Here is a 14,521-nt window from a genome sequence, read left to right on the forward strand (position 1 = left end):
AATGTGTCTCAGTGAAACGTAAGCAGAGTACGTATAGGTCAGTTTCTGTCAGATGTGTTTCCAATTCACTGTGGGCTAAAGCAAGAAGATGCACTATCACCTTTACTTTTTAACTTTGCTCTAGAGTATGCCATTAGGAAAGTCCAGGATAACAGAGAGGGTTTGGAATTGAATGGGTTACATACCTGCTTGTCTATGCGGATGACGTGAATATGTTAGGAGAAAATCCACAAACGATTAGGGCAAATACGGGAATTTTACTTGAAGCAAGTAAAGAGATAGGTTTGGAAGTAAATACGGGAATTTTACTTGAAGCAAGTAAAGAGATAGGTTTGGAAGTAAATCCCGAAAAGACAGAGTATACGATTATGTCTCATGACCAGAATATTGTACGAAATGGTAATATAAAAATTGGAAATTTATCCTTTGAAGAGGTGGAAAAATTCAAATACCTGGGAGCAACAGTAACAAATATAAATGATACTCAGAACGAAATTAAACACAGAATAAATGCCTGTTATTATTCGGTTGAGAAGCTTTTATCATCCAGTCTATTGCCAAAAAATCTGAAAGTTAGAATTTATAAAACAGTTATATTACCGGTTGTTCTTTATGGTTGTGAAACTTGGACTCCCACTTTCAGAGAGGAACATAGGTTAAGGGTGTTTGAGAATATGTGCTTAGGAAAATATTTGGGGTTAAGAAGGATGAAGTTACAGGAGAATGGAGAAAGTTACACAACACAGAACTGCACGCATTGTATTCTTCACCTGACATAATTAGGAACATTAAATCCAGAAATGCATATAGTGTTAGTTGGAAGGCCGGAGGGAAAAAGACTTTTGGAGAGGCCGAAACGTAGATGGGAAGATAATATTAAAATGGATTTGAGGGAGATGGGATATGATGGTAGAGATTGGATAAATCTTGCTCAGAAAAGGGACCAAGAATACAATGCGTGCAGTTCTGTGTTGTGTAACTTTCTCCATTCTCCGGTAACTTCATCCCTCTTAGCCCCAAATATTTTCCTAAGCACCTTGTTCTCAAAGACCCTTAATCTCTGTTCCTCTCTCAAAGTAAGAGTCCAAGTTTTACAACCATACAGAACAACCGGTAATATAACTGTTGTATAAATTCTAACTTTCTAAGCTAAACATGACCACATGTAAAAAATTATTTTCTTGCAAATTCCTTAGCCATGCTAGCACGAAGTCAGTCAATGTTTTTTTATTATCTTTATCACCACAATTATCATAAACAGAATGCAACAATAAAATATCTCTCTCGCTCTCTCTCCCCCTCTCTTTTTGTGATATTCTTTCTTTTTTTACTCATAATCAATTCTACTTATAAAATTTTCTATTCTTTTAACCTTTTTCTTACCATCCCTACCATATAGGACTAGTGCTCCTCAATCTTTAACACATTCTGCCTTAATGAAATGGGGATAATGTGTGTTCAATGTCAAGACGTTTGGCAATGAAGCCATTAGTCTTCTTGCACCCAATATTTTTGCACCAAGATATCTTCTTTCTCTACGGCTGCACATGTTCTATATTCGTTTCTTCATTGGTATTGTATAGGATGCAGAAAGATGTATTGAATACTCCTATTCTTGTAAATAACTTGATAAACAGTCATGGCCTGTCACCAATCTAAACAAAGCAACAATAGGTTTTTGTGATGATTGTGGCATTTCTTCAGAATTTCTTGATATTATTTCCCATGATTTGCTTTAAGTTTAATGTACTAACACTATAATAACCAGTATCAGAATTCCTTGAATGTTTATAACAGGTCAAAACAATAATTTGGGAGTACGACATGAACTGTCTCGATCTATGACAAACAGTATATTCACTTCCTTACAAGAGGCTACACTTGCGTTATTACTTTGATAACCATAACATTACCAGTATGTAGGGAATAATACAAACAGCCTATGATCCTTAACTTCCCATGGACGTCCCAATCAACATTCCTTAAGAGTTATAAACTAAATAAAACAATCACATCTGCCTACGTTAAATGTTACCAAATATATTTCCCGTACAAACTATTATTATCAATAAATGTTTCTAGCAAGCTGTCTTTGGAAGGAAAATAAAAATATTTGTGTAATAGTTCTAGATTTGTGTCCACCACTTTGGAGTAGTGGTTAGCATGTCTGACTGTGAACTAATGGGGCCCAGGATCAAATTCTGGTTGGTACAAGTTGCCTAGTAGATTTTTTCAGCAGTTTTTCCTCAAGCCATTAAGAGCAGACACTGCTGAGTAACTTTTGGTGTTGGACCCTGGGTTCATTTCGCTGTCATCACTATCTTCATCCATCCTGCTTACTTCCATACTCATATGTCATCCTATCATATGGGGCTAACAGAATCTAACTTAGGCTAATGGGTGCTCCAACTTCAGAACAGGATTCATCATAATCATCAAAAAGTAGACAAAGGTGAAAATGGCCACAATCAATATGAGCGGTGTTACTAAAAAAAATTCTAGATTTGTAACATATTAAAGAATAGTAACATGAGGTTAGCAGCTGGATGGTCGGTCTGGGTCCTTAAAGGATTGTAGAGCCAAGGTTTATTATAATTGTTATTATTAACCTTGACTGATAGGGGCTACTCAAATAATTTCTACTAGACATCATCTTCACTAATGTTATTTCCTTACGATATGAGGTAATTATTTCTATCAAGCGTCTCCATCTTGGAAGTATAAGAGGGCTACTTATATGAAAATATGGCTATGAAAGAACTATACCAACAAGCTGTTAATGCTTAGTAACAATTTACTGAAGATGTTAACTGCAGGAAAAGCTTTCTTTACATACGTGGTTGTCTCTGCCAGAAGTATTACTAAGAATTTGGACAGCATTAGTTACACTTGTCTCCTCTGACTCTGCAAACCAAACTGGTGGTGTTGAAGGGTAGGTTTCCTGAAACAAAGCAACAAGAATAACAAACTTCACACACTCAGATGAATTATTCTACAAGAAATCAATTCATGAATTTTCTATAGTTGTGAACAGAACATAATGACGTTAGTTCCAGGCCTTCTCTCTTTACCAGTATCGTGTACTATTAGTGAGAACAAAAGATGGCCTTCCAGGCAGTGTTATGGGTCAGGCACATTAGGATTTATCTTCAAGTATATATGAAAGAAAATTGATTACTTTACTCTGAAAAATAAAACGCATTTAATAAAAAAAATTAAAAAACCAATAACTCCTAAATATGTACAAAAATGTTACATTCTTTACATAATATGTAGGCTAGGCCTACTAAGAATGTGGAAAAATATGTAAAATAAAACTCAATTGTAACCATATCAGAACCGCAAATCACTGACATGTCATTTTCAGTAGTCTACAAGTAAAGGAATGTAATATGCAATTACATAAGAATCTGGACCCTAATGATGACGATAGAATAATAATTAATTTGAACAATGATGAAAGTAGCTCCAGCGACGAGGGTAGTCGCATGGATAAAAACAACTGAGTGACAGTTAAGTTTTTAAATAGTATTCAATAACATTAAATGCACATGTATGTATATATCTCTAAGAATGCTATGAGAAGAGGGTAGACGTGATAACTATGTCTATGTCTTAGTCATGCCACAGTAGCTGACTCAGAGCACAAAGAAAGCCAGCGGACTAAATTTCCATTGTCGCTAAATCAATGGCTTGCCAGTGGTTCATGTGGAATTTGTACCTACTGTAAGGTTTAATAATTTATTGGCGGTTATTCATTGTTAGACTAATATCCAGTGTAAGTTGTTTCTTAATAATGGCTAAGAAAAAATTACTATGTCTTGTTGCTGGCAATTATTCAATGTCAGACTAATATCCAGAAAGAGACCTCTGGGAAGACCATGAAGTGAATGGAACCATGAAATCGCGAGAGAATGTCTGGAAAAACGGACTGACAACTGGAAAGATCTGATCACAGAACAGGATGGAGGCATTTTGTGAAATTGACGTGCTCCATAATGCCTGACTGACTGATTGAGACTAATATCAATTATCAGTTGCTTCTAATTACAGTCAAGAAGGAATTAATATCTCTTGTTGTTGACAGTTATTCATTGTTGGACTAATATACATTATCAATTTCTTCTTAATTGCTTACGCTTTTTTAGACATCCGGCTATTACATATAAATGACCCTGATTACTTTTCTATTACGTCATTCACCTCTGTTACCCTCCCTTCTTTTTCTATTTACCCTTCCCTTTCCTAGTTATCTATCTTATTAAAAAAAATATCATTTAACTAAACAATCACTCCTCTCAACCTCTTATTACTTGTTCCCAAAATTGTTTACATTAGTTGAACTCTTCCATAGTTGTCACCTTTTATTTACTTGAATCACTAACATTCACTGACCACTTATTCCCATTAATCTAATCTGTATATTTTCAGTTCCACAGTTTCACTACATTTCCATTCCTACTTTCTTTATTATATTTGTATCACTACTTACTTATTATCACTCTCTGATTACTTATATCTTATCCTTTTTTCATTATTATTCCCTTGCCTTACCGTCTTTTCTGTCACTATCACTCTTTCCACTTTATCACTTTCCTAAGTTTTGTCACTCATGCATACTATTTTCACTTTATCACTTTCGTATGTTTTTTCACTCATGCACCAACCTCGTAAGATATAACTTTTCTGTCCCTTACTTCTTCCCACTGACATACCTCTATTCGGTGTCACTAATGTTACTTCATCCCTTCCAGTTCTTGCAGAATCTTGACTTCTTATCTCAGTATCTTCATCTCTCGATTCCTTTTGTAATTGCTGACCCATATTTGTTCTTCCAGCTGGATTCACTGCACTCTTTTTGGTGTTCTCAGCTCCTATATGTTGTCCTTCTGTTCTCCCCTGTCTACCTGATGTCGTCATCATTATTTTAGTACAAGCCTCTTGTTTCTTCTTTAATTGCTTGTTGACATCCTCATCTGCTGCTGTTGCTGCGCTATGCATAACTCTGGTCGCTGGCCTCTCTTCCTGGTTCATGTGACTCACTGACTGATTCATTACATCGCTTGCTATTCTTTCCTGTGTGATGATTTCTCCACCTTCTAATTTTTCAAATAGTTCTCCCATCGTATGTTTCACTATAATGTTCCTTATTTCCTCTTTCATTGTCCCTATCTCTGTATGGGTCAAATTTTCCAAACAGAATTCCACATCAAACATCTCCACATTTATCTTTGTCTCTGTATAATCTAGCGAAATGACCACTTTTCCTTGCAGCCTTCATAAAAGGAATCAATATTCTTCTCTTCTTCTTAATTTAAATGTCAAGAAGTGTCTTGTTGTCTAGGAGGAAGAGTCAATCACTATTGGTCTGGTACAGACCAAAATTCAGATTCAGCGTGGAAATATTTTGAAATAGCATACTTAAAAAATGTTCTCTAGAAAGGGTAGTGAACCAAATGCAAGGAATGTGAGCGAAAGGCTGAAGATCAAATGGCAAGAGTGAAAAAACAGAGAAGTGTTTTGTTTCTTCACAACTGAAGATGATAAAGAATGTGAAGTAATACAAATATTTATGTATATCAGTCTCAGAAATGTGTTGAAATGGAATATAAATTTGCAGTTGCTGAACATAGTGAAGTCCTCTGCAAATGCACTGTAGAAAAACTGATATGATGTGCAGTATCAGTAATAAAATTCGACACACCACGAACTATTAATGTAAAATATTAATAAACATAGATATCAACACTCAATCACCCAAATTAAGAAAGGAAATGCTGAAATTGTCTGCCTTCTTACCCCAAGTATTTGTTGCATCTGTTTAAGAAGTGACATCACTTACCACAGTTCACTTTGAAAAATGCACGTATGTTTTCTCACATACTATTTTTCAGTTCTTTCAGAGTATGTGGAACATTTTTGTACCTTTTTGTCTCTTAACATTCCTCAAAAACTTAAGACAAGAAAAAATGCAAAGCACACTCCTTCTTCAATTATAGTATTCTGTGATTTCATATAAAGCCGACTTATTCTAAGAAAGAACTTCCTAATAGTATTCGAGGATAGAATTATCAGTAGGAATGTGTGACCTTCATGATCCTCTGACTTAACCCCTGATGACTTTCATCTCAGGAGAACTCTAAAAGACAAAACATACAAAAATAATCCATATATTCTGGAAGAATAAAAACCAGCATCTGAGAAAACATCACCTGCAATTCTCAAATGTCTGAAAAAAAGAAAGAAGAAAATTTCAACATCTACTTTCCTAATTTTGGTGAATAAAACATGTTTAAACTGTTTGTATTCAGTAGTATTTTACATTAATAGTACGTGGTATAGGCCCTATCACCTATATCAAGCTCTCTGCATAAGCAATGCCTACAACAGCTCAACCGAGAGCTGGACCTCAACCGAGAGCTGGACCTCAACCGAGAGCTGGACCTCAACCGAGAGCTAGACCTCAACCGAGAGCTGGGCAGTCACCAGGGTTGAAGTGTTATGCATAAAAAATTCATTCCTACACGACATGTAAAATACACGTAAAAATACGTAACATAAATGTAAAAAATTTAATAAATTAAAAAATTCCTACAATGCATTGAATAAACAAAGTGCTAAATTGTTACTCGAATTTGCAGACTACAAACATGCATTATTCTCAGTAATTCACTTGAACTCTTCATATTAAGTCTTCATTTCTTCTATCCTTCAAAACAATATGCGATACCACACAGTGTTTCCATGTGCTGCTTAGCTACTCGCAGCATTACTACAGATCCCAGCCTGGAGTTTTTTCCGAGATTTTTCCACAACCACTTAAAGCAGAATTGGTGGGCAACAGCATTAATATTTGTGAGGCAGAAACGAAGTCTGTTGTCATAGATAATGCAGTAAATGTAACTAAAACGTGCTAAATCTTAGAATATAAGAATTTTGATCTTATTTTTGTTCTCTCCGCATTCTGAATCTATTGAGTAACGATCCTTACATGGCAGACATTACAAAACATGTGGTCAGTGTTAAGAAGTACTCCAGGAACAATTATTCTATCAATGTCTATTTGCACCAGTCTGATCTAAACCAGACTTCTCTAGTGACTTTGGACGAATACAATGGTAGACTGTCTCAAGTCTTACATCAGCAATTGGCCTTTTATACTAAAAGTATGTGAAGAAAATCTTGTGATTGACAAGAATTTCAAGTCTTCAATGTGAGTTTGAAAAGAAACGAAGTTACTCTGTTACTGCCCAGTCCCACTTCATTAGCATGGACAAAGTACAACAGAAAAAGTGCACCATCTCAGCATCAATTATTGCATGGAAATAATTAATGAAGATTGTTACTGTCAATGTCCAGCATATAAAAAGATACGAGATGGCCATAATTCCATTACACCTCTTTCCCAAGAGAAGGGGAAATAAATAAATGATCCTTAATAGAAGAAAAAAGTATATAACATTATTCAGCAATTTCTCCATAGACAATGGTTTTAAAATTCGTTGTTAATCACCATGATTCTAAAAGGTCTTTCTGCACCAGGTGTGAAAGAAGAAATGACAATATATGATGATGAAATTAAAATATGACAAAATGTGCTCTATAACTGTACACTGACATTCGAAGATATCTGACCTACGATTTTATGATTGTGTAAAAGAACTTAATTGAGAATATCATCGGTTTTCAGCTAAACTCAGTGTTGTTTTACAATCAGTCGAATGATATGAAAAATTGAATTCAATAATGCGGGTATATTTATGTACTATTGGCCATCTATTCACAGAAGTAATAACTAAGTAAGTCACACTTACACCAACAAATTATTGATCACTATCTATTAGTAGGATCAGATACCTTTGAACATCAGTATACAGTTATTCACAGTTAAGATATCCTCTGCTAATGATCTGTGCATTTTTTCTATTTTATCTGTGCATTTGGAATAGTTTATTGTAAAATTTAGAAACAGATTGGGTACAAGAAGGCAGTATAAAAATTGGATTTCCTGTTTAGTGTTCAACAGTGAAACTAATTTGGATAATTTTAAACTGAAATACTAATCAATTTCAATTGCATACCAGGGAAGATGAGTGCAATAGATATTAGCTTATGTCATCAATTTATTTTGTGCAAAATAAAAGTACGAACATGTTTAGATAATTTTTGTTTTCCTCTTTTTAGATATCTTATCTGTGATTTAAAAAATTAAATAAGTATGATGTTAGAAAAAATTGACTGCCCATTGTGCATTCTTAATATTGCCAAATACAGCTAGATTAAACGAAAGAACTTATTTTTTTCCGACTCTGCTTACTATGCAAAGGTCTTGCATACATACGGTGACCAGACGTCCTCTTTTGTTCGGACATGTCCTCCTTTTTAGGCCTTTGTCCTGGGTCCAGGCGGATCTTTTAAAAATTAAGAAATATCCTCCTTTTCGTAACTTGTAGGCATATGCCTGATATTTTGAAATTATCTGATTTGACACCTTTCTCAAGTAATCTGCCTGTAGGTGGCAGCAGTAACGACGGAATATACTCTTTGCCAATGATCACTACTCTTTTTGCTTCTATTTCTTATTGTCGTTGCTTTCATATATGTAGCTAACTGTAAACTCATTTTATATATATTATAAGTTTTCTTATAAGTAGACCTATGCTGTAATAAAATATATAGACTATTGACATAATTTTAAGTATAATACAAGCCTAAGCTTAAATCTAAATAGATATTATCTGTCCTCTTTAATGAATCGGTTATTTCGAAAACGTAACATGTACTGTTCTGCGCAAACTACGTCAGTAGCATTTATTACATTAACCAAACTAAAAGTCCATTTCTTATCCATTTCTATAGATGAAATATGTGCCTTATTTTATGAATTTTAACAACGATATGTTATAGGAAAGAGTAAAGAACACTCTGGTTAAAAAAAAAAAAAGTAACATGCGCGAAATGTCACATGTTACGTTTTCGAAATAATCAATTCAATTATAGTGCCCTTGACTTTGATATGTAGCTACGTAACTGTAAAATCATTATTATTAAGTTTTTTATAATTATTTTGTAATAAAATAGATATTAATATACTTTTAAATAGTATGATATAAGCCTAAATCTATACTGTAAATATTTTGTAATAAAATAGATACTGACGGAATTTAAACTACCTACATGTATAAGAAGTCTAAATCTAAATACATGTTTTGTCCTTTTTCGAACAATGTCCTCCTTTTTGAAGCTTTCTGTCCTGTTTTTAATTGATGTGAATCTGGACACCCGATGCATACATGATATCTGTAACCATGTTTTTAATATGGAATAGGCCTATCCGTTTACATTAATTTACATAAGTAATAAATATAGCAATAAATTAAATATATAATACAGAATTAAATTTGAACTCTACATTAAGAAACCATGTTTTGGCAACAGGTTCAAGCACTACTGTTAAAATTGCCTTTTTTTGTTAAAAAATTTAGACCAAATTGAAAGATTAGCTACTTTAAAAACCTAATTAGTAATATTAATAACATTTAATATTACGCCTACTACAGATTTTTTTTTCTCCATTAAAACATCAATTTCTCATTATAGCCTACTAGTGGCTTGTGCAGCAAATGCTGCTGCAAACTAAGTTAATTAGACGTTCAAATAAAAATTTTTCAGATTTATTTTCAATGAAGAATATTTGTCTTTTTGATAGTTATTTGCCTTCCATAATAATGAAACATACTCTGAATGGATTTTTTTAGGCCAAATACTTTTTCTTGAACCTACCCAACTTCAGTTTTTGAGTTTCAACGCGAAAACGCAAGTATCAATGTCAGGACGATAGCAGTAGCTATTTCAGGTCATTGTGGATTGTAGGCGAAAGTTAAAAAAATGTCAGGTTTGCTAAGCTTTCGAACAATAGCATTTTCGTATAGCTGCTGCATGTAGAACTTGAAATGTAGAGCGTAAAATCATTTTATTCTACTAAGAGATCTTGCTGAAATAATCTGGAGACTACAAAATTTTCTAGGCCTCTTATTTTATCAGTAAGTAATACCTTTTGATCTTTCCTTAGGAACTGTAATTTTTCCGCTCTCTCGAGCCAATACTGAAGAGAATAATACATATCAATATCTACACTACACCGCCATTAAGTATATGAAAAAAACCCAACCCCACTGGGTTAATAAGTATAAAAATATTTGATTTTTAATAACAATATTATTATCTTAAGTTTTGTAGTTATATATAGCAGCCACTCAGTAAATTATAGAAATGAAGATCTAAATTAAGATATTCTCTACATTTACTTACATAACCTCAAAACGTTTCACTTTCATGTGATCAATATAGCATCAATGTTATGTACAATTAATGAAAAATAGATGCATCATGATATTAACTATAATAATATTTCATTTCTAATGATAATGTCATCAAACCACCTCAAGTTTCGTAGATTTGAATATCCAATACACAGCTGTACTGAGAAAATTATTATACACTGCAGAATGAGTTTTTAATAACAAATTGAATTGAGCTCTAAATATGTCGGCATTCCTGCAGGTCATGGCCATCGTGTAATAGCCTATTGTTTATTGTAGTGTGTGTTTTGTTCCGAAATTCAATCAAGTCGGCCGTGATTCGATAAAATTAGTTCTCAAAACTGACAAAAGATGGATTTTGGAAAATTATGTAGGAAAATTGACATTTCACTGAAAACTACTACTTTTCCGAAAAACTTTGGGTTCCAAGCTTCAAAATGAGGGGCCATTTATTAAAATCCGTTCAGCCGTTTTGCCGTAATTTCCATTACCAGTTCAAATTATATATATAGATATCAGATCATACCAGTAATCGTTTGCTAAAAAAAGTACGATGGAATGTAGAATTGTATTTGATATTGCTGAAATGTACATTTTATTTTTATTCTCTACAGTCTAAGTTGATTATGAACATACAGTACTTGGTATTTCTAATGAGTATATATCTTTTTTACATCAATAATTTCAATATCAACAAAGCATGTTATGGTAATAAAAGTACCATTTTCAAAATTGTTATTATTAATTATCGAATCTTATTTTATAAATACATTGAAAACATGAGCCAATAATCTTACTTCATAGTACAGTGAAAGTATACAGTATTAATTAAATCAAATACTAATAATTGATTAAACGGCGATCTTACACGTGTTAATTATGTAAGCATGTGTGGCTTACAGCTGTTTCGGTGTTACTTGACACCATCCTCAGAGCCTACTCAATCTCGGCGCTATCTCAACTTCGCTGCCTGTTGTGTGGGTGCGTTCGTGTGATGAAGAGTTATGTCAAATAGTGTGTGTGTTCTGAAATTGATCTGTGTGTTGAGAATTTGATTAGGGTGTGTTTTAGTGTGTCTGTATATTTCATATTGTTCTAGTGTGTTGAGTTTTTGGTTTTTGGGTTGTATGTGTAGGATTTCCATGTCTGTATTTATGTTATTGTATGTGTGGTTAGCATTAGTTATTTGTTCGGCATATGTAGATGTATTGTGTCCTCTGATTATTGCTTTAATATGTTCTTTGTATCGAGTTTGTATATGCCTGTGTGGTTGTATTTATTTGTTTGTGTTGTTTGTGTGTTGAGATGTCTTTGTAGTGTGTTTTCTGTTCTGTATTCTTTGTTGTATTTCTGTTTTCTGAATGAGGATGCGATCTTGTGTGTGTTTTTGTTTTCGTATGTTAGTGTGATGTATTTCTTGTGTTATGTTTTGTGTGTGTTAAGTTTTTGTTTTGTCTTCCTTATGATGTTGTCTATTATGTTTGGGTTGTAACACAACAAATATGCAGACAACATAATATACTGGCACAGATACATAGACGACATACTCATACTATACAAAGGAAACAAACGACAAATACACAAACTACACCAATACATAAACAAAATACACTCAAAACTCCAATACACACTGGAACTTGAAAATAATAACTCCATAAATTTCCTAGACATCACCATAACAAAAGTTGACAACAAACACACCTTCAAAATATACAGAAAACCAACCACCACCAGCACACACATACACAACACATCTAATCACCCCACACAACACAAACATGCTGCATTCAGGACAATGGTACACAGATTACTCAACATACCCATGAGCCAACAACACTACAATGAAGAAGTGAACAAAATCAAATACATAGCACAAGAAAATGGTTACAACCCAAACATAATAGACAACATCATAAGGAAGACAAAACAAAAACTCAACAAACACAAAAACACACAAGAACACAAGAAATAAATCACACTAACATACGAAAACAAAAACACACACAAGATCACATCCTCATTCAGAAAACAGAAATACAACATAGCATACAGAACATAAAACACACTACAAAGACATCTCAACACACAAACAACACAAACAAATAAATACAACCACACAGGCGTATACAAACTCACATGCAATAGTTGCGACAGTTTCTACATTGGACAGACAGGCAGATCATTCCAAACTCGATACAAAGAACACATTAAAGCAATAGCCAGAGGAAACAATACATCCACATATGCCGAACAAATAACTAATGCTAACCACACATACAATAACATAAATTCAGTTTTGTGTGTAAAATTGTAGTGTAATTTGTAAATTTGTAGTGTTTTTGTAACGCAGTCTTTACTCCTGGTTGAGTGTTAGAGAAGGCCGTATGACCTTAACTCTGCCAGGTTAAATAAATTATTATTATTATTATTATTATTATTATTAATAACATAAATACAGACTGGAAATCCTACACATACAACCCAAAAACAAAAAACTCAACACACTAGAACAATATGAAATATACAGACACACTAAAACACTCCCTAATCAAATTCTCAACACACAGATCAATTTCAGAACACACACACTATTTGACATAACTCTTCATCACACGAACACACCCACACAACAGGCAGCGAAGTTGAGATAGCACCGAGATCGAGTAGGCTCTGAGGATGGTGTCAAGTAACACCGAAACAGCTGTAAGCCACACATGCTTACATAATTAACACGAGTAGTTAGTTAGTGGGGTTTAAAAAGGGCGCGTCAGCATCTATGGCTATTTGCGCCCTTATCTAAAATTCTTTACAGAACAGAGACTATACAATAATCAGAATGCTTAAAGAACTAAAAAACGTTGTCACGATTAAAACGAGGTACACAAATTAATACGAGTAAGATTGCCATTTAAGCAAAAGTGTTGAAAGTAGTGTACGAAAGATTCAACATGGATAAATCAAATACTTTTATACTATTAAGTATGCTAGCCAAAAAAGTTTGAGATTCCCTACTCTACCACATATAAAACCAAAAGAAACTTAGCCACTTGGATTATATTTGATCACCAAAGGGATAATAAGGTAAATCATCTCAGTTTTTAACAATACATAGGTCGAGTCAAAACTAGCATTCCTGTCATCTGTCAGCACTATAGTCTGACAAGTAGGCTAAATCACCAGCTCTCGTGGATAACATTACCATTTCACTGCTCTACAGTCTGGAGAGTGAACTTTCGCATAACTGGTTTATTACTTATCTAAGGAAAGGGACAGAACTTTGACTAAATTTCAGAGCAGTTGCTCAGAATATCCATTACATACTTTACATGTTGGGAAAACCCAATGCACTACTTGTCACACAGCAATCTTGCAGCTTGGTAAGATGCCAGTAACTTAGATGTGCTTTAAGTCTGGCCCAAAAAACAATGTGAGGGTTCTCCTTATCAGTTACTGCACTCTGATGGTGACACAATTCTGCCAACACTTTACACTCGTCAATTTTAGTTAGTCAGCTCTCTGAACTGTAACTGAGAAATACGTGTTTTCACTGTTAGATACACAAGTGCTGCAATGGATTTTCCTAGTTGGAAAATACTAAAAGGAGGAGATACGAGTTGTGTTTATGCAATTTTTTGCAGCACTTTCTGGAGATTACACGACTACTGATGAAACACTATGTTCTTAAATTATTTAATAAGTATCATTAAAGATGAAATAACACAGCTAATATGCAATGTTAATGAGGATGAACTCTGCCAGAGTGTGTCCCAGAACTTCATATATTGCTGTAATGTGTGCAGAATGTAGTGGACATTTTGAGCAACTGTTCTGAATTTCAGGTAAGATTATATTCTCCTAAATAAATAATTCATTAGTTATACCAGCAAAAATTTTATCTGCAAGAACTGGTGGCCTGCTTGCCAAACTGTAGTGCTCAGAGATGGCAGGAGTGTCAGTCCCGTATGTATGACTCATTCTGTAGAATGTGGCAATTTCGCCTAGAATATTTCATTATAGACCTATATTGCCATTCTCATTCCAGGGCTGTTTCTTGTCTTTTTCATTTGATTATCATTTCACCAACAATTCACACCACATAGTAGCTACAGAAATTTATCCTAACTATATTATTCTCTCCCAGAACCTACCAGTGGCAGAGTTCCAATTTTTTTTTAACCATTAGATGACTGATTCATAAA

At 33.9% G+C, this 14,521-nt stretch overlaps 1 protein-coding gene across 4 annotated transcripts in view; it reads right to left on the reverse strand.

Moving 5' to 3' along the window:
* LOC138696364 (ubiquitin-conjugating enzyme E2 Q1) overlaps nt 1–14,521 on the reverse strand; it is a 54,938-nt gene that overhangs the window by 27,345 nt on the left and 13,072 nt on the right. For all 4 annotated transcript variants that reach the window (XM_069821222.1, XM_069821221.1, XM_069821223.1 and 1 more), the window contains exon 2: nt 2,837–2,941. In XM_069821222.1, coding sequence (XP_069677323.1) covers nt 2,837–2,941 — 105 coding nt within the window. The remainder of the gene's footprint in view (nt 1–2,836; nt 2,942–14,521) is intronic.

The sequence above is a fragment of the Periplaneta americana genome, chromosome 3, assembly GCF_040183065.1.
Source record: "Periplaneta americana isolate PAMFEO1 chromosome 3, P.americana_PAMFEO1_priV1, whole genome shotgun sequence".
NCBI lineage: Eukaryota > Metazoa > Arthropoda > Insecta > Blattodea > Blattidae > Periplaneta > Periplaneta americana.